Here is a 22694-nt window from a genome sequence, read left to right as displayed (position 1 = left end):
CTTAGGTAGGAGGTTTTGTTTCACCTCTGTGTATCACCTGAGGACAGTCGCTTCACTAGGTATATGTAAGGGTTTACAACAAGTTTAAATTCTTCTTCTAGATTGTAAGCTTTCATGAGCAGGACCCTCGGAACCATCTTGCCTTGAACTGTGCTATCTTACATATAGTTACATAGTTAGTCTGGCTGAAAGACAAAAGTCCATCCAGTTCGAACATTAAAAAAAACGTTATAATCCTATACCCACAGTTGATCCAGAAGAAGGCAACAAAAACCCAGCAAAGCACGATCCAATTTGCTCCTACAGGGAAAAAAAATCCTTCCTGATCCCCCCGAAAGGCAATCGGATATTCCCTGGATATCCGAACTTTACCTATAAATGTTATATCCAGTTATATTCTGTGTATCCAAGAAAGAATCCAGGACTTTCCTACAGCAATCCACTGAGCTGGCCACAACCAACCCTTGAGGAAGTCTATTCCACATTCTCACAGCTCTCACTGTGAAGAAACCTTTCTGTGTTTGGAGATTACATTTCTTTTCCTCCAGACGTAAAGAGCGCCCCCTTGTCCTCTGTGATGACCTCAGGGGGAATAACTCTACACCGAGTTCACTATATGAACCACTGATGTATTTATATATGGAGATCATATCCCCCCTTATGTATTTATACATGGAGATCATATCCCCCCCTTATGTATTATACATGGAGGTCATATCCCCCCTTATGTATTATACATGGAGATCATACCCCCCCTTATGTATTATACATGGAGATCATATCCCCCCTTATGTATTATACATGTAGATCATATCCCACCTTATGTATTATACGTGGAGATCATATCCCCCTTATGTATTATACGTGGAGATCATATCCCCCCTTATGTATTATACGTGGAGATCATATCCCCCCTTATGTATTATACGTGGAGATCATATCCCCCCTTATGTATTATACGTGGAGATCATATCCCCCCTTATGTATTATACATGGAGATCATATCCCCCTTATGTATTATACATGGAGATCATATCCCCCCTTATGTATTATACATGGAGATCATATCCCCCCTTATGTATTATACATGGAGATCATATCCCCCCTTATGTATTATACATGGAGATCATATCCCCCCTTATGTATTATACATGGAGATCATATCCACCCCTTATGTATTATACATGGAGATCATATCCCCCCTTATGTATTATACATGGAGATCATATCCCCCCTTATGTATTATACATGGAGATCATATCCCCCCTTATGTATTATACATGGAGATTATATCCCACCTTATGTATTATACATGGAGATCATATCCCCCCTTATGTATTATACATGGTGATCATATCTCCCCTTATGTATTATACATGGAGATCATATCCCCCTTATGTATTATACATGGTGATCATATCCCCCCTTATGTATTATACATGGAGATCATATCCCCCTTATGTATTATACATGGAGATCATATCCCCCTTATGTATTATACATGGAGATCATATCCCCCTTATGTATTATACATGGAGATCATATCCCCCCTTATGTATTATACATGGAGATCATATATCCCCCCCTTATGTATGATACATGGAGATCATATCCCCCCTTATGTATTATACATGGAGATCATATCCCCCCTTATGTATTATACATGGTGATCATATCCCCCTTATGTATTATACATGGAGATCATATCCCCTCTTATGTATTATACATGGTGATCATATCCCCCCTTATGTATTATACATGGAGATCATATCCCCCCTTATGTATTATATATGGTGATTATATCCCCCCTTATGTATTATACATGGAGATCATATCCCCCCTTAATCTCCTCTTCTCAGTAAAGAATAAATTCAGTTCCTCTAATCTTTCCTCATAGCTGATCTCCTCCATGCCTCTTTTCAGTTTGGTTGCCCTTCTCTGTACTTTCTCCAGTTCCCCAATGTTCTTTTTGTGAACTGGTGCCCAAAACTGAACTGCATATTCCGGATGTTTAACATTGTAACGTGTTGTGCGACCTGTTGTCGCCACATAAATCCTGTATAATTATTATTATATTGTAAAGCGCTGAGCAAACTGTTGGCGCTCTATAAATCCTGTATAATAATAATAATAATAATAATAATCCTAAGAGGGTTCATAAGAACAGACCAATCAACCTCCAGAGAGTTAAACAATAAAGGCATAATGTTTATATCTATCTCCTCTCTCTTGCTATAATTACATTTACCTTTTTCTCTACCACACAAAAATATCCGCCAACTGTTTTTGTATTTTTATTGAACGGAAGCCCATGATCTTTATTTAATGTGCATCCAAGATAATCAGCATGTTACTTGTAATGAAAAGAAACATCCTTTAAAAGTCTTTGTTTCCAGAAGGTAAGGCTCGTTGTGAACACAATCGGGGAAGTAAATATGTTTCCTGGTGCATCGTTCACGTCTCTAAGCGATCGTCAGCCCTGGCTGGCTCTCCGCGGGGACGACTACATTAGGGGCGACAGTAATTAGCTTGTCATATTGATTACACTCTTGTATTTCTCTTAACCTTCAAAGAAAATGTCAACCTGTCTCTGGGGCCCGCGCCGTGGGTCTAATGCGGATCGGGAAATTAGAGGTTGTTCAAAGGAGAGACGGTGAATCTACTGTGACAACAAACGGCACAGCGGACATTAGAATATAATATTTGCTATGGCGTTGTCAGAAAAATCGCTGATTATCAGAAATGGCGCTGACGTTAATGTGCAGCAGAGAAATAGTGGGATCTGCGGAGAGTGATTATTGCAAAGTAGCAAAAAGGAAGCTCTCACAAATACATATTATTGATTGAAAGTAAAAACAAGAACAAAAGAGGACAAAGGATGGGAAGGTGCTAAACAAGTATGTGGAGAATCCGTTCTCCCTGGGCTTCCTCGTGCGGAGCGATGCGTCTCACCCAATGGTCCCCTTGTCCTGCAAGTCTTCCAGTGCTCTGCCAAGGCGGGTATTAGAGCTCAAAACCAATCCTTCCCCCAAATCACGAGTCGGAACTACGTGTAGGGTGAAAATGACTCAACCTTTATTAACCAATAGTCGCCCGGCCTATAGCCGTTTGGCGGCGGCAAAAATGCTTCACCTTTCCGGGTGCACGCCAAATGCACAGTTTGCACGGTTGCAGAGCCGCGCAGCGGCACGATCTGTCACCGGCCATGTACCTCGGACACGGCCGATGACAGATCTGAGTACCGGCCCCCGTAGCCGGTACCATGTGACCTGCTGTGACCAATCACAGCAGGTCACATGACAGTTGTATACAATGGATGGCTTCACTCATGCCATCCATTGTATACTAGTGCCTAGCTGTGAATGGTCACAGCAGGTCACATGACAGTTGTATACAATGGATGTCTTCATTCATGCCATCCATTGTATACTAGTGCCTAGCTGTGAATGGTCACAGCAGGTCACATGCACATGTCATGTGATTAGCTGTGGCCAAATCACAGCTAAGCACAAAAAAAAAAAAAAACCTGAATGAATCGATTTCATTCAGGTAAATGCTTGTTTATAGCAAAGTAATTCTTTGCTATAAGCAAATTGTATAAAAAAAAAAAAAAAATACTGATCACTTCCCCAAAGTAGTACAATGTTACTATGGTAACATTATACTACTTTGGTCATAGTGAAATATGAAAAATAAATCTTAAAAAAAATAAAAAAAAAATGTAATAAAAAATTAAAAATAATAATAAAAAAAAAATTAAAAAAAAAAATATATTATATATATATATATATATATATATATATATATATATTTTTTTTTTTTTTTTTTTTTCCCATACGGTCACTAGTCAGTGTCCCTGTTCACTGCTATGCCAGTTATATGATGACGCCGTACTGCACTGGTGACAGTATGTAAAAAAAAATTAGTTAAAATAATTTTTTTAATTTTTTAATTTTCCGAAAAATTATGACAAAAAAAATACAACTTCAAAAAACTCGCCATTCCTCTTATGAAGTACGTTGGACTGTCTACTTTGCAAAAAGGGGTTATTTGGGGGATATCTGTACTGTCCTGACATTTGGGGGATATCTGTACTGTCCTGACATTTGGGGGATATCTGTACTGTTCTGACATTTGGGGGATATCTGTCCTGTCCTGACATTTGGGGGATATCTGTACTGTCCTGACATTTGGGGGATATCTGTACTGTCCTGACATTTGGGGGATATCTGTACTGTCCTGACATTTGGGGGATATCTGTACTGTCCTGACATTTGGGGGATATCTGTACTGTCCTGACATTTGGGGGATATCTGTACTGTCCTGACATTTGAGGGATATCTGTCCTGTCCTGACATTTGGGGGATATCTGTCCTGTCCTGACATTTGGAGGATATCTGTACTGTCCTGACATTTGGGGGATATCTGTACTGTCCTGACATTTGGGGGATATCTGTACTGTCCTGACATTTGGGTGATATCTGTACTGTCCTGACATTTGGGGGATATCTGTACTGTCCTGACATTTGGGGGATATCTGTACTGTCCTGACATTTGGGGGATATCTGTACTGTTCTGACATTCTTGGACCTCAAGAAATTAGATTGGCCGTCAATACTTCAGGATTGATCAATTTTCAGATCTATACCATAGTTTGTGAACTCTATAACTTTCCTACAAACTAAATAATACATCCTAATTTGGGTTATTTTCACCAAAGACATGTAGCAGAATACATCTCGGCCTAAATTTATGAAGAACAATTATTTATTTACAAACTTTTATAACAGAAACAAAGAAAAACTTGTTTTTTTTCAAACTTTTTGGTCTTTTTTTTGTTAATTTAGCAAAAAATAAAAACCCCGGCGGTGATTAAATACCACCAAAAGAAAGCTCTAGTTGTGTGAAGAAAATGCTAAAATTTTAGTTTGGGTACAATGTTGTATGACCGCGCAATTGTCATTCAAAGTGTGAGAGCGCTGAAACGGGAAAAATGCCTTGGGCAGGAAGGTGTAAAATTGCCCGGTAATGAAATGGTTAAACACAGCTCAGTATATACAGCTTCAACCCCACCAGATAGCCTGGCACCGGGTTTCCCCCCCCCCCCCACAACAAAACCCTACAACCCAACAATACAGTATGAACTCTATTAGAAGTGAAAGACTACAAGGTCACATTTCCATAAACAGTATAGAATGTCTGTCTACCTAACAGCGCTTTACAAAGGGGAGAAAACTGAAACAGGGCAAAATGTTATCACAAAGGGACGGTTTCTCACAAAGTACCATCAGAAAAAAATGACTAATCCAAATAGAAAAAGTAGGCTGTCCCCAGGGGCGTATTTATCACAAGGCATTTGCCTAGGGCGGCATTTTTCAGGGGGGGCAGCGCCGTCTCCCAAAAGCAGGGATGGAAGAAGGGACACGCACAGCATGGGAACCAGGTGGAATCTTAGAGAGGATGCGGGCTGCTTGATGGTGTATGCAGAGCCTGACTCTTGTTCCCGGGGATATCCAGAGCTGTGAAGGAGTGTCTTCTCTCTCACCGGGGTAGAGGGAGATAGGCACTGTATGGGGGGCGGTGGTAGTAGCAAGCTCTTTCGGGTGGGGGTGGGGGGGCGGCTGGGGTGTTGTTGGTCAATGTCAGGCTCTCTTTGTGGGGGAGGGGGGTGTTGGTCCTTATCAAGATCTCACTGTGGGGGGAGGGGGGAAGCCAATTTCTGTGTTGCCTAGGGCAGCATGAAACCTAAATACACCCCTGGCTGTCCCCACAACATGGGGTCTGGCTACAGCTCCCAAGGTTTACCGAGGTTGCACTGATCCAGAGGTACTGCTTCTATTTGTGGCATTACAAAGCAGTGAGGAGTTGACTGAAGAATCCAAAGATAAAAAAAACATAAAAGAAAACAAAATACAGTAGTTAAAACGATAGTAAACTCTCATTTTATGTTTTTACCTGCAAGTAAGTTCATAATAAAAGCTTACCTGTAGGAAAAATGATCATCTCCGAAATGTGCACCGTTTAGGAGATATTCTAGCCAGCAACAGCCAGTGACATCACCGGTGCATGCGCTCTGAAGGAGCGGCATACCCTTAACGTTCTTTCAAAGCTGCATGCCGCGGCCAAGACGCCTGCGCACATGGCTGGGAGTGACATCATCGCGGCTCGGCCAATCAAGCAGCCAGAGCTCGCGAACCCAGAAAGAAGACCAGGTGAAGAAGGACGCCTCTGCAGTGGGGAAAGCGTTCCGCTACAGGGCTTCATTTTAAGGTAGGTCCCTCATAATGTGCTAGTATGGGATGCTTACTAGCACATTATGCCTGTGTCTTGCAGAAGAAAAATGTTTGCATTTTTTTTTTCTGAGTTTACTACCACTTTAAGTGAAGAGTGGTTGCTCTGTGAAGGAGAGGTCTATCACCTTCAGACACGAGCACAAAACAGAAGACTGATGGAGTAGAAGGAGGTTTATAGGGGAGGCCTTCCAGCAGGCATTTCCTCAAAAATCTTGCCAGCATGTAATCACCTGAATCTGCAAGCCTATAACCCAGGGTCTATGAATACTTTGCCTGTGTCCTGTATCAAAGTTACAGTTAGTCTGGCTGAAAAAAAGACAAAAGTCCATCCAGTTCAACCATAAAAAAAGTTATAATCCTACACCCACAGTTGATCCAGAGGAAGGCAAAAAAAAAACCAGCAAAGCATGATCCAATTTGCTCCTGCTGGGAAGAAAAATTCCTTCCAGATCCCACCGAGAGGCAACTGGATATTCCCTGGATCAACTTTACCTATAAATGTTAGTATCCAGTTATATTCTGTGTTTTCAAGAAAGAATCCAGGACTTTCCTACAGCAATCCACTGAGCTGGCCACAACCTACTCTAGAGGGACTCTATTCCACATTTTCACAGCTCTTACTGTGAAGAATCCTTTCCGTATTTGGAGATTAAATTTCTTTTCCTCCAGACGTAAAGAACGCCCCCTTGTCCTCTGTGATGTCCTCAGGGTGAATAACCTCATGTCCCCCTTATGTATTATACATGGTGATCATATCCCCCCTTATGTATTCTACATGGAGATCATATCCCCCTTATGTATTATACATGGAGATCATATCCCCCCTTATGTATTCTACATGGAGATCATATCCCCCCTTATGTATTCTACATGGAGATCATATCCCCCCTTATATATTATACATGGAGATCATATCCCCTCTTATGTATTATACATGGAGATCATATCCCCCCTTATGTATTATACATGGAGATCATATCCCCCCTTATGTATTCTACATGGAGATCATATCCCCCCTTATATATTATACATGGAGATCATATCCCCCCTTATTATACATGGAGATCATATCCCCCTTATGTATTATACATGGAGATCATATCCCCCTTATGTATTATACATGGAGATCATATCCCTCCTTATGTATTATACATGGAGATCATATCCCCCCTTATGTATTATACATGGAGATCATATCCCCCCTTATGTATTATACATGGAGATCATATCCCCCCTTATGTATTATACATGGAGATCATATCCCCCCTTATGTATTATACATGGAGATCATATCCCCCCTTATGTATTATACATGGAGATCATATCCCCCCCCCCTTATGTATTATACACGGTGATCATATCCCCCCTTATGTATTATACATGGAGATCATATCCCCCCTTATGTATTATACATGGAGATCATATCCCCCCTTATGTATTATACATGGAGATCATATCCCCCCTTATGTATTATACATGGAGATCATATCCCCCCTTATGTATTATACATGGAGATCATATCCCCCCCCCCTTATGTATTATACACGGTGATCATATCCCCCCTTATGTATTATACATGGAGATCATATCCCCCCTTATGTATTATACATGGAGATCATATCCCCCCTTATGTATTATACATGGAGATCATATCCCCCCTTATGTATTATACATGGAGATCATATCCCCCCTTATGTATTATACATGGAGATCATATCTCCCCTTATGTATTATACATGGAGATCATATCCCCCCTTATGTATTATACATGGAGATCATATCCCCCCTTATGTATTATACATGGAGATCATATCCCCCTTATGTATTATACATGGTGATCATATCCCCCCTTATGTATTATACATGGAGATCATATCCCCCCTTATGTATTATACATGGTGATCATATCCCCCCTTATGTATTATACATGGAGATCATATCCCCCCTTATGTATTATACATGGAGATCATATCCCCCCCCCCTTATGTATTATACACGGTGATCATATCCCCCCTTATGTATTATACATGGAGATCATATCCCCCCTTATGTATTATACATGGAGATCATATCCCCCCTTATGTATTATACATGGAGATCATATCCCCCCTTATGTATTATACATGGAGATCATATCCCCCCTTATGTATTATACATGGAGATCATATCTCCCCTTATGTATTATACATGGAGATCATATCCCCCCTTATGTATTATACATGGAGATCATATCCCCCCTTATGTATTATACATGGAGATCATATCCCCCTTATGTATTATACATGGTGATCATATCCCCCCTTATGTATTATACATGGAGATCATATCCCCCCTTATGTATTATACATGGTGAAGTAGTGGTGTCCAGGTTTATTTTGTGATATGTAGCTTCCAAAGTGGAGCACATTGTTAGGCAAAAAGGTCCAAAGAAGAGGGAAGCAAGGACCTCTGCATGGATCTCCAAAGACAGCACTGAAGACAGATCATGGAAGAGGCCCCAGTGGAAATGCTGGAACTGACCTCAAGAGATCACACACCAGACTGAAGACAAAAGGACATTTGGACAGAATGTACACACAGCTAAAAGCTATGCCTTTCCTTAATAATACACCGTAATGGAAAAAAAATCTTAAAATGTATGAAATATATGTTCCACCAGGCAGGATACAGTGTCCATGTCTATTTTGCGAAGAGTAGTTTCCAAAATGGAGCATAACAGTAGGCAAAAAAAGAGGGAGGAAAAGACCTCTGTACAAACTTCCAAGACCAAAAGAAGAACGATGGAAGAGACCCCAGGGGAAACCGATGGAAATAGCTTCAGGCTATAAACCACCAGACTGAAAAACAAGGACATTAGAACCGAATGTGCACACAGCTACAAGGAATACCTGGTAAAACACAACATGGGGGCTAAGGATACACCGTAAGTAGGGGGACCTTAAAAGAATTACCCAAATTTAACCCCAAACCCCACTGGTGTTTTTAATTATTTGTAGAACACAAGCTGGGGCCTAAGAATATATCGTAAGTGAAGGAATCCTAAAATGTATGTTCCCGTACGCAGGAAGTGGTGTTCACATCTCTTTCATGAGGAGTAGTTTCCAAAGTGGAGCAAAAAAGTAAACAAGAGGGTCCAAAGAAGGGGGAGGCAAAGACTGTTGCATGGAACTCCAAGGACAGCACCAAAGATGGATCATGGAAAAGGCCCCAGGAGACAGCACACCAGAATGAAGATTGAGGAGATCAAGTTGAATGTGCACACAGCTACAAGGTTTGCCTTTCTTGGTAGTACACAAGCTGGGGGTTAAGACTACACAGTAATTGAGAGGCTTATAAAACATTTGTTCACCTAGGCAGGAAGTGATATCCATTATCTGTTTCGTGAGGTGTAGTTTCGAAAGCAAAAAACAACAGTGGGCAAAAAGGTTGAAAGAAGAGGAAGACCCTGCATGAACCCCAAAGTCAGACCATGGAAGAGGCCCCAATGAGAACTGCTGGTACTGGCCTATGGATACAAAACACCAGACTAATGACATTGGGGCTGAATGTGTACACTGCTTCAAGGTATGCATCAACATCTTCCTTGACACTATCCATGGTGTTTGGATGGAGGTGTCTTTGTAAGCCGTGTGGATATAAATGCTGGAGTATCTTCCTGACGCTCATTAGAACTGAAGTGGCTTGGACAAGTTATTAGATGTCTTCAACATTATAGAAAAAATCAAGTTTATTGTGACTAACTACCAACAGAACTTGGAAAAATAGTTTCCAAGGAGACACTTTCCATCTATATACAGTAATCACAAAACTGTAGAGTGCAGCGCTTTCCCAAATTATATATTTATCTATATATTTATATAGACAGCGCACAATAGGTATAAAGTGCTATACGTGTAAAACTGAAATATACAAATAATAAATAAACAATAATCTCCGTATGATGTCAATTAATCAATATATGGTAATAAATATTGCATATATAATTCAATAGTAGCCTCCCTAGCGGTCTGAATATGTCAGTATTTCTGTGCTCAAAGCGGTACATTTTTTTGCATGGAAATAAGCAGCTTTTTTATTGTAGGCCTGTAATTTGTAGGAATAACTCACTGAAATCTGTCCGAGTCTAGTAAACATCCCGAGTAGGATCAAATTTGAAACACGAAATCATAAATTATAATTTAATAATCATAAAAAATAATATAATAATAATAAATTTAATTCAATAATATAATCAAACCAAAAACACTGAAATGTGAAATAGAGCGCCAAGTTCGCACATCACAGAGCAAAGTCGCAGAATCGTTTTCAGTGTCTGATGAGGAATTTCCCCCACGAATCATTATCACTCAATTCTGCAAGTGGTTCTGATTTACTATCGCTGTTCTCTAGCCGGTCTAAAACCGCTTTTGACCTAAAGGGACGCTTTTTGGACGCCATGGACGTTTCTCAGTTTCCAGGCAGAAAGAACAGTAAAAATTGAGGCAAGGCGCCGGACAAAGCACTCGGGACAAAATGTATGTGAAATGGTTTGATACAGGAATGTTATATTATGTGATTTTAGTGAATGTCACTTTTTGACATTTTTAAATTTCCCGCTAGTTCCGTCCCCCGTACATCCCGACGTCGCAGGGGACGGAACCCAGAAGACAGATGCCGGCATCGGCCGGAAGACATTGCCGAGGACACTGCAGGGGGGACATCGCGGGAGCACAGGACAAAGGTAAGTACAGAAGGGATCCCGGAGCAACGCTGCAGTGTATTCCCGAGCGTAGCTCGGGGTTACCGCTTGTGGTGCTGAAACTTTACCCCGAGCTACACTCGGGAATACCGCCAGGGAGGTTGTGTTCTTTGTATTTTGTCTCTGCTCCTCCCTTTGCTTTGGTTTAGTTCATGCTGTACAGATAGCCCCACCCTTTTGTTAACTTTCGGGAATACCTCCAGGGAGGTTCAAGTGCTATTGTGCAATTAGTGAAGATAAAAAGTCCATCATTATCATATGTACTCAAAAAAAGAGTATAAATAAATGAACAGGAATTTCAACAGGAATTGTCCATTCAAACGATAAATCCTGTGCCAAAGTGCAATGTTGCATTGAACAATATCCACCATTTCTTATGGGTGCGCACTCACCAGAACTCTGATGTATACAGGCATTGGTTACAATTCTGTCACATCTGGGTGCAGGGGTAGTAGGACAGCTTAGGGGTTAATCCAGCATCCTCTCAGTACCAGTGGTGCGTACCTCTTTAAATCTGGGGAAGATCTGCTCAACCACAGGAGCCAAAGGGATTTCTTATATAGCATAGTATTTATTAGTATTCCATGGTAAGTAAACATAAATCAGAATAAAATCAGCATTCCACGTGTAGAAATAAAACAAGTACCGAAAATGGCTGCCACTCCTTGCCCACGAGTCAACGGTGTGACGTCAGCAATGTGGCTCCTGCTAACGCATTTCGTGCGACACGCGTCCTCAGGGGTACACCCATACAGTATTTGTACACCTATATGCTGCTAGAACTGTAACTTTCCCTGCCTGCCTGATGTGACCAATCATGCGAATATGGTAAAGGCAGGGCCTCCAACTTTGCAACTAGTTCGAGAAAGGACATGGAGAGGATAACATTAGTATCCTGAGTGGAAGTTAAGAATCTGCAGCAACCTTCACTATAATCCATTCACCAAGAGTTGATTGTAGCCGTACTTGCGACAGAAACTATTGAGTACTGTCCGTGATACTACCAAGAAGTACTGCTTGGACCTTGAAGAAGGGGACATACCCCGAAAGCTTGTCCTGAAAGTTGTATGTTAGTGCAAATAAAAAGAGAATATCACGGACAGTACTCAATTGTTTCTATTCACCTGGAGTCAATTTCTGTTTTGTAAGCAAAACCTGAGTTTCGCTTAAAAATGTTATAAAGCAGATGTTTGCGAATTGGTTGTAGATACTGCTAACATAAATGATTCCAACCACTCTTCAGTTTGGTGACAATCATGGATCTACAGATCTTTCTACTCACCTGTACGTTGTGTTCGGGATGTACACATCCCTTGCGGGAAATTCCAGGATATCCCTCGTTGGCCGCACTCGGGTGTCGGGATAAGGTTTCACCTGTAGCAGCTCGGGTGTCAAACAATAGTTTGGATTTTCTGGAGCTGGAGAAATGTCAATCTTCAGCTGAGCTGTAAATGATAAGAATGAAAACTTTTTAGCAGAAACTAATTTTAGCAGTATACTAAAGACTGACATCTTGGAATAACAGAGACGCATCAAAGTTCCCCCTTCAGTCTATTATGAATGCTGCTGCTAGACTCATACACCTTACCAACCGATCAGCGACTGCTGCTAGACTCATACACCTTACCAACCGATCAGCGACTGCTGCTAGACTCATACGCCTTACCAACCGATCAGCGACTGTTGCTAGACTCATACGCCTTACCAACCGATCAGCGACTGCTGCTAGACTCATACGCCTTACCAACCGATCAGCGACTGCTGCTAGACTCATACGCCTTACCAACCGATCAGCGACTGTTGCTAGACTCATACGCCTTACCAACCGATCAGCGACTGCTGCTAGACTCATACGCCTTACCAACCGATCAGCGACTGTTGCTAGACTCATACACCTTACCAACCAATCAGCGACTGTTGCTAGACTCATACGCCTTACCAACCGATCAGCGACTGTTGCTAGACTCATACACCTTACCAACCGATCAGCGACTGCTGCTAGACTCATACGCCTTACCAACCGATCAGCGACTGCTGCTAGACTCATACACCTTACCAACCGATCAGCGACTGCTGCTAGACTCATACACCTTACCAACCGATCAGCGACTGCTGCTAGACTCATACACCTTACCAACCGATCAGCGACTGTTGCTAGACTCATACACCTTACCAACCGATCAGCGACTGTTGCTAGACTCATACACCTTACCAACCGATCAGCGACTGTTGCTAGACTCATACACCTTACCAACCGATCAGCGACTGCTGCTAGACTCATCTACCTTACCAACCGATCAGCGACTGCTGCTAGACTCATACGCCTTACCAACCGATCAGCGACTGTTGCTAGACTTATACGCCTTACCAACCGATCAGCGACTGTTGCTAGACTCATACACCTTACCAACCGATCAGCGACTAATGCTAGACTCATACATCTTACCAACCGATCAGCGACTGCTGCTGGACTCATACACCTTACCAACCGATCAGCGACTGCTGCTGGACTCATACACCTTACCAACCGATCAGCGACTGCTGCTAGACTCATACACCTTTCCAACCGATCAGCGACTGCTGCTAGACTCATACACCTTACCAACCGATCAGCGACTGCTGCTAGACTCAAACACCTTACCAACCGATCAGCGACTGCTGCCCCTCTCTGCCAATCCCTTCACTGGCTTCCACTAACCCAATGTATAAAATTCAAAATACTAACCACAGCTTACAAAGCCATCCACAACACTGCCCCTAGCTACATTGCCAACCTCATACACAGATATCAGCCAAATCGCCCACTCCACTCCTCTCAAGATATCTTCCTCTCTAGCTCCCTCATCACCTCCTCCCACGCTCACCTCCAGGACTTCTCCAGAGCCTCTCCTATCCTCTGGGACTCCCTACCACAACATGTCCGGTCAGCCCCCACCCTTTCTGCCTTTAGGCCATCTTTGAAAACTCACTTCCACCTACCCCACCTCCACCTAAGAACTGTACTTGAATCACCTCCACCAGATCATCCCCCGCAGCTATCACCTTTTGTATCACCTCCCCCTTCCTTTAGATTGTAAGCTCCACAAGCCGGGCCCTCCTATTCCTTCTGTACTGAAATGTATTGTAATTGTACTGTCTCCCTTATATTGTAAAGCGCTGAGCAAACTGTTGGCACCATATAAATCCTGTATAATAATAATAACCAAAGATTACCAAAATATGGATTCGGCAGACCATTCTTAAAGGTCACAAAAGTGATATTTTAGTATTAGAAGGTGGGCTGCATCAGCCTGTGACTTCTCACATCTTGTATATTCAATGAGACCTTTCGTCATAATTCCTGTCCACCTGGGAGTTTTGGGCGTTCTCACCCACACCTTTGTGTGTTCCAGCTGCTCCTGTCACATTCTACATAGTATAAAATAAATACAAATCCAGCAGGGATGGTGGGAACCTCTCATGCAGCAGGTGTACAGACCTGGAAACGTAGCATAGGTATGGTGAGAGCCTTTTTCAGTGGGCACTGAAGGTGTACAGACCTGGAAGCTCAGTTCAGGGATGGTAGGAGCCTCTTTTAATGGGCACTGAAGGTGTACAGACTAGGGAACTCTGTTCGGGGATGGTGGGAGTCCTTTGTAATGGGCACTGCAGGTGTACAGAGCCAGGTACTCTGTGCAGGGATGGTGGGAACCCCTCATGATAGGCAGAGCAGGTGTGCAGACCTAGGAAATCGGTGCAGGGATGGTTGGAACCCCAAACAGACAACACTGCAGGTTCTCACATCTTGTATATTCAATGAGACCTTTCATCATAATTCCTGACTCTGCTCCTGTCCACCTGGGAGTTTTGGGCGTTCTCACCCACACCTTTGTGTGTTCCAGCTGCTCCTGTCACATTCTACATAGTATAAAATAAATACAAATCCAGCAGGGATGGTGGGAACCTCTCATGCAGCAGGTGTACAGACCTGGAAACTCAGCATAAGGATGGCGAGAGCCTTTTTCAGTGGGCACTGAAGGTGTACAGACCTGGAAGCTCAGTTCAGGGATGGTAGGAGCCTCTTTTAATGGGCACTGAAGGTGTACAGACTACGGAACTCTGTTCAGGGATGGTGGGAGTCCTTTGTAATGGGCACTGCAGGTGTACAGAGCCAGGTACTCAGTGCAGGGATGGTGGGAATCTCACATGATGGGCACAGCAGGTGTGCAGACCTGGGAAATCAGTGCAGGGATGGTCGGAACCCCTAACAGACAACACTGCAGGTTTACAGATCCAGACACCTAGTAAAATAGTCTCTGAGAGATAAAAGGAAAAGTTAGGGGATTTACCTGCCATGCGGGGCAAAGTGACAGTGACTCTGCAAAGCACCCCCCTCCCCCAATTCACTTTACCAACATTCACCCATGCCAGCTACAATACCTGGCACTTCCAGGTATGGGGAGAATGTGTCCCTTCACAGTACTTGGGACAAGCAGCAAACTGTAGGTCATGAGTTGAAGACACCGGTCATTTTAGTAAAGGCTATGGAAGATGTAGCAGTGAGGGATCACTGGTAAGGTGACTATGTGGTGGGGGGCCCTTTGCATAGACACGGTCAGCTTTTTGAATGTATACTGAATTTTTTTTAACGGGAGCTTCCACAAGGTTTTCTGATCATGTCGGCCTGTTCATTTTTCAAGTGGACCTGAACGAAAGCTCCAAGATGGTCTATGGGTATGCTGATGTAAACGGATTTATGTCTGTTTACATCTACCTACCTTTGAGCATTTCCAGGTCTGGGAAAAAAAAAAAAAAAGAAAAAAAGGAAAATAACTGTATCCTTTTCCATTTTTCTGGACCAAATAGCCAACCACAGAGCTATAATGAGCCCACTGTGCAAAGGCAGACACACACTGAATGGTCACATGGAAACTTATAACCATCATATTCCGATTTAGGGGATCTGCTCACAGATTCCCTGCTGAATGGAGCAGCACCATGTGAAAGGGCCTAAATCAGCTTCGGCCTCAACTAATCCCATGGGATTTTAATATCTTTTTGTCCAGAAAAACTTTCCAACAACATTTCAGCTCCATGTAAGTGACAATGTGAATTTGGGATTTACAAACCTAAAGTACGCATAGTACAGGAGTCTATTCTACAATGCAAACTCTAAAGTCTTATTTATGGATGGAAGCAGCAGACAGGAAGGAGTGGGAACTATAAACGACAGTTTACATAAGGCCACCCTGTAGGCACAACTGAACGCATGAACGCCCAAAATATAACTGAACCGCAGGCCTCAAGTTCTTCTTCTGCTCTTCAACCTATTATTCAGAAGTCATAGGATTTGTCACATGTAGTAAGACCTTCTTGAACGATACGGAAGGGGAAACGGAGACTGAGACGGTTATAATAAAATTACACCGTAAGCAAACATTTCTTGCCTAGTGTTAAAGTGCATGTGAGGTCTTTAATAAAAAAACAAGAACCAAAATTCCATGTTACTTATATTAGGTACACTAGCTTACGAATAAATAAAAAGTATGTATATATGTGTGTATATCTATCTAGCTAGCTATATATAAATATAAATATATATATATAAAAATATATATATATATATAAATATATATATATAAATACAGTGGGGATCGAAAGTTTGGGCACCCCAGCTAAAAATGTGTATTAATGTGCATAAAGAAGCCAAGGAAAGATGGAAAAATCTCCAAAAGGCATCAAATTACAGATTAGACATTCTTATAATATGTCAACAAAAGTTAGATTTTATTTCCATCATTTACACTTTCAAAATAACAGAAAACAAAAAAATGGCGTCTGCAAAAGTTTGGGCACCCTGCAGAGTTACTATCTTGTACTGCCCCCTTTGGCAAGTATCACGGCTTGTAAACGCTTTTTGTAGCCAGCCAAGAGTCTTTCAATTCTTGTTTGAGGTATCTTTGCCCATTCTTCCTTACAAAAGTCTTCCAGTTCTTTGAGATTTCTGGGCTGTCTGTCACGCACTGCTCTTTTAAGGTCTATCCATAGATTTTCAATTATTTTGAGGTCAGGAGATTGTGAAGGCCATGGCAAAACCTTCAGTTTACGCCTCTTGATGTAATCCCCCGTGGATTTCGAGGTGTGTTTAGAATCATTATCCATTTGTAGAAGCCATCCTCTCTTTAACTTCAGCTTTTTCACAGATGGCATCAAGTTACCATCCAAAATTTGCTGAAATTTGATTGAATCCATTTTTCCTTCTACTCGTGAGATGTTCCCTGTGCCACTGGCTGCAACACAACCCCAAAGCATGATTGATCCAACCCCATGCTTAACAGTTGGACAGAGGTTCTTGTCATTAAATTCTGTGCCCCTTCTTCTCCAAACGTACCTTTGCTCATTCCGGCCAAAAAGTTCAATTTTAACCTCATCGGTCCACAGAACTTGTTTCCAAAATGCATCAGGCTTGTGTATATGTTCATTTACAAAGTTCAAACGATGATTTTTGTGGTGAGGACGTAGAAGAGGTTTTCTTCTGATGACTCTTCCATGAAGACCATATTTGTACAAGTATCTCTTTATAGTGGAATAGTGTACCACAACTCCAGTGTCTGCCAGATCTTTCTGGAGGGATCGTGCAGTCAAACGTGGGTTTTGAATTGTTTTTCTCACAATCCTGCGAGCTGTTCTGTCTGATATTTTTCTTGGTCTTCCAGATGTTGCTTTAACTTCCACTGTTCCTGATGACTGCCATTTCTTAATTACATTCCGAACAGAGGATATTGACATCTGAAAACGCTTTGCTATCTTCTTATAGCCTTCTCCAGCTTTGTGAGTGTCAACTATTTTCAGTTTCAGTTTTCTAGACAACTGCTTAGAAGAACCCATGGTGCTGATTGTTGGGGCAAGGTCAGATGAGTCTGGGCATTTAAAACCTTTGAGATTGACATAACCTGGTCTTCCCAGACGATGATTGAGAACAATCCATGACAGTGGCAGGTCTCAGCTTGGCAAAGGGGGCAGTGCATGCTATAAATTCTGCAGGGTGCCCAAACTTTTGCAGACACCATTTTTTGTTTTCTGTTATTTTGAAAGTGTAAATGATGGAAATAAAATCTAACTTTTGTTGACATATTATAAGAATGTCTAATCTGTAATTTGATGCCTTTTGGAGATTTTTCCATCTTTCCTTGGCTTCTTTATGTACATTAATACAAATTTGTTAGCTGGGGTGCCCAAACTTTCGATCCCCACTGTATATATATATAAAAAAAAAATATATATATATATAAAAATATATATATAAAAATGTATATATATATATATATATATATATAAAAAAAAAAAAAAAATATATATATATATATATATATATATATATATATATATATATATATATATATATATAAAAATATATATATATATATATATATATATATATATATATATATATATAAAAATATATATATATATACGTGGGGACGTGTCTCGGCGAGCTCCTGCTCCCCCGGCCCCAATCCGCTGCCATCTGGGCGGCAGCGGACCCTGACGGGGGCCCCACGACCCTCCGGTCCCTGTTCGCCAGCCAGGGAAGGCCACTGGACCTTTCTCCCGGAGCTCCGGGACTTGCGGCCTACCCGGCACCTGAAGCCGCGGCCTCGATTTCTGGCACGGCCGACCAGGATCGCCGGACATCAGCCCGGACTACTGCCACTCCGCTCCTCGGTCCCCGCCGATCAGGGGATCACCCCTGCGCCCCTACCGCTGCCATCAGGGCCCATCCGGGCCCCTGTGTCTGCTGCCGAGGTCCCCACCAACACCCACAGTCACTCCGTCCCTCCAGCGGAGCTCCGGCGGTTCGCAGCAGCCTGAGGCCTACCGCGGCACCCGAAGCCGCGGTGTTTCCTGCCAGCCGTGGCTGGAATCGCGGCGGGAATTGCGGCCGCGGCGGGACGCCTCCGCTGCTCCGGGAAGCTACCACCACCACCAACGGTCCTGCTAACCCAGGAGGGATCCACCGACGCTCCAGGACACCAGGTACTTCACCAGGGGCGCCCACTACCCACCAGGGAGTCCAACCACCATCACACCGCCAGCCTCCAGGGACTCACTCACTCAGGGATCCCACCATCCACCTGAAACCCCAAACCACCAGGGACCCTAAGCCACTATCCCTCCAGGGATCGCTACTACCCCACCAGGGATAGCACGGCCACCATCCCACCGGGGATCCCCTGCCCACCACCCCACCTGGGATTACCAGCCAGCCACCACACCAGGGAACGCTCGCCCAGCACCCCGATTTCCGGCACGCTATTCCCTCTGGCGACGCCCCGGCGACTAATGGCCCACCACGACCCTTGAAGCTGCGGTCTCTCCTACCGGCCGCAACAGATCACGGTTGAGCACAAACCACGCAGGGCCGACGATCGCTAGCGCAACGCCCCGCTCGACTCTGATGACGATCCTTCAACACCTTCAGCGCCTCACGACGCCGAGCCCTCAGCACCCGACGCCTGGCCTCAACAACCCCAGTCACCGAGCCGCCAGCATCACCAGTCGCCGTGCCTACCATCACCCCCAGCCATCGCACCCTACGACCCCTCCACTAGCTGAACCACCGTACCCACTGAAGACATGCCACAGCACCCATGGTCGCCAGCTTACTGCACCCACAGACTGCTGCCAACCAGCTGCCGCCCTCCACCCTCACTCTACCCCTACAGAAGGACTCAAATGACTCTCCCATGGTAACACAGATTCCCCACACACCTTGCCCTGACCTGTATCCCTTCACCTCCCCTGACCCAACTGTCACCGCACCCACCCCAACATGCCTCCTGCACTCCTCCTCCTCATTTTCCTCTCCACCATCCCAAAAATCGCCTCCCTCTACCCGCCTACCCCCCCAAAACAGCTCTACATTGCCCCTTCACTACTCCCCTCTCCCCACTACGGCACTCACCACCTCCTCCTGCTACTCCACTCCCCCGTCGACCCACGTGCCACCACTATCAGACCCACACGCTCCTACACTTCCCATTCCCATGCCACCTTCCTCACCCTTCTCCTTCTCCTATCTGCTGGGGACATCTCCCCGAACCCTGGCCCCTCGCCACCTCACCCCTCCTCTAGGGACCCCCCTGCTCCCGCCAGCTGCCGTAACCCCCTCAACCTCATATCTGTGCCCCTTCTCCCCGCATCCATCCCCCCTCTCTCGGTTGCACTCCTGAACGCCCGCTCGGTCTGCAACAAACTTACTGCCATCCATGACCTCTTTATCTCCCGCTCCCTTAACCTCCTAGCCATCACCGAAACCTGGGTACAGGCCACTGACTCCACCTCCCCTGCGGCACTCTCCTATGGAGGTCTCGTCTGGTCCCATTCACCAAGACTGAGCGGTCACAAAGGTGGTGGGGTCGGCCTGCTCCTATCACCGCTGAGCACCTTCCAGGTCCTCCCTAATCCTCCCTCCCTAACTTTCTCCTCCTTCGAGGCTCACTGCATCCGGCTCTTCTCACCCACCCCCCTAAGGATCGCAGTGATCTACAGGCCTCCCGGATCCATACCCCGCTTCCTGGATGACTTCGCTGCCTGGCTTCCCTTCTTCCTCTCCTCTGAGCTACCAACCATCATCCTCGGGGACTTCAATATCCCCATCAATGACAACAGCCCGGCTACTTCCCAATTCCTCCACCTAACCTCCTCCTTCGCGCTCACACAGCACACTCAATCCTCCACCCACATCATTGGGAACACCCTGGACCTCGTCTTCTCCCACCTCTGTACCCTCAACCAGTTCTCTAACACCCCCTTCCCTCTCTCCGACCACCACCTCCTCACGTTCTCCATCTCCCCTTCCCCTAACTCCCCCCCCCCAGAGCGCCAAACCATCACCAGCCGCAACCTTCGCAACCTGAACCCGGCCCCCCTCCACTCAGCTGCCGACCGCCTACACGACAGCATCCTTCCACTGTCTTGTCCTGACCTAGCCACTAACACGTACAACGACTCACTATCAGCTACCCTAGACTCTCTGGCACCCCTAACCACACGCTACATCAAACCCAGACCGCTCCAACCATGGCAGAACGACCACACTAAATGCCTCAAACGTCGCAGTCGTGCGCTGGAGAGACTATGGCGCAAAACCAGGTCCCCCCGTTCATTCTCCCTCTACAAATCTGCCTTCCTCACTTACACCTCCTCCCTCCACGCCGCCAAGCAGGCTTACTTCGTAAACCTGATTAACACCCTCTCCTCCTGCCCTCGCCGACTCTTCTCCACCTTCAACTCCCTGCTCTCTCCCCCCCCTCCTCCACTCAGTACCTCACTCACCGCCCACGAGATTGCCACTCATTTCCACAATAAAATTGATGCTATCCGTCAGGACATAGTCAACTCGCAATCTACCTCCCCACCTAGCCTCCCCCCCCCTATCTCCCCCTCATCTCTTCCCTCCTCTGACCTCGCAACCGCACTGCCCCCCTCCACACCCAAGACCCCGCTTACCGTAACCCCACCAGCTCTGCACTCCTTCAGCCCCGCTACCACTGAGGAAGTCACCAGGGTCTTCTCTGAAGCCCGCCTCACTACCTGCCCCCTAGACCCTATCCCCTCTCGACTCCTCCAGTCACCCCCCTCTTCCCTCATCTGCTCCCTCACCCACATCTTCAATCTCTCCCTCTCTACCGGCGTATTCCCCTCCCCCCTAAAGCATGCGCACATAACCCCCATACTCAAAAAGCCCTCCCTGGACCCCTCTGACCCAAACAACCTCAGACCCATCTCCCTGCTGCCACTCACTTCCAAACTCCTGGAGCGCTTAGTCTACAACCGCCTAAGCGCCCACCTAACTGACAACAACCTCCTTGATCCACTACAGTCCGGCTTCCGTCCCCTACACTCCACCGAAACCGCCCTCCTCAAAATCACCAACGACCTACTTACCGCCAAAGCCAAAGGCGACTACTCTGTCCTCCTCCTCCTGGACCTCTCCGCGGCCTTCGACACAGTTGACCACCCCCTCCTCCTTAATAAACTATTCTCCCTTGGCGTCAGAGACACCGCTCTCTCCTGGTTCTCCTCTTACCTATCCCGACGCTCCTTCAGCGTTTCCTACAATGGTGCCACCTCCCCTTCCCTCCCCCTCTCTGTTGGGGTCCCCCAGGGCTCTGTCCTTGGACCCCTTCTCTTCTCCATCTACACCTCCTCCCTTGGCAAACTCATACACTCCCACGGCTTCAACTACCATCTCTATGCTGATGACACTCAAATTTACCTCTCCACCCCTCACCTCACCTCCACTTTCTCCGCCCGCATCACTCACCTCCTAAACGACATCTCTGACTGGATGTCGCTCCATTTCCTCAAACTCAACCTCTCCAAAACCGAGCTTCTCGTCTTCCCTCCTGCCCGCGCCCCCCCCCCCATCCTATCCATCACTACTAACATCACCACCATCAATCCCGCCCCGCAAGCCAAAGTCCTTGGGGTCATTCTGGACTCTAACCTCTCCTTCCAACCTCATGTCAAATCACTGACAAACACATGCAGGCTCCACCTCCGCAATATCGCCAAAATACGCACCTTCCTTACCCCAGACACCGCTAAACTACTTGTGCACTCCCTGATTATCTCACGCCTTGACTACTGCAACTCCCTCCTCACCGGCCTACCCCAGT

At 45.0% G+C, this 22694-nt stretch overlaps 1 protein-coding gene across 10 annotated transcripts in view; it reads right to left on the bottom strand.

Annotated features, from left to right (window-relative positions):
- The window catches only part of DOCK7 (dedicator of cytokinesis 7), a 278665-nt gene that overhangs the window by 215199 nt on the left and 40772 nt on the right, over positions 1-22694 (bottom strand). For all 10 annotated transcript variants that reach the window (XM_089654661.1, XM_089654662.1, XM_089654663.1 and 7 more), the window contains exon 11: positions 12314-12476. In XM_089654661.1, coding sequence (XP_089510787.1) covers positions 12314-12476 — 163 coding nt within the window. The remainder of the gene's footprint in view (positions 1-12313; positions 12477-22694) is intronic.

Source organism: Staurois parvus, unplaced genomic scaffold (assembly GCF_062004578.1).
Source record: "Staurois parvus isolate SC_StPar_1 unplaced genomic scaffold, SC_StPar_1.0 ptg000786l, whole genome shotgun sequence".
Lineage (NCBI taxonomy): Eukaryota > Metazoa > Chordata > Amphibia > Anura > Ranidae > Staurois > Staurois parvus.
The sequence above is the reverse complement of the archived record's forward strand: the minus strand, read 5'-3'. Positions and strand labels throughout refer to the sequence as shown.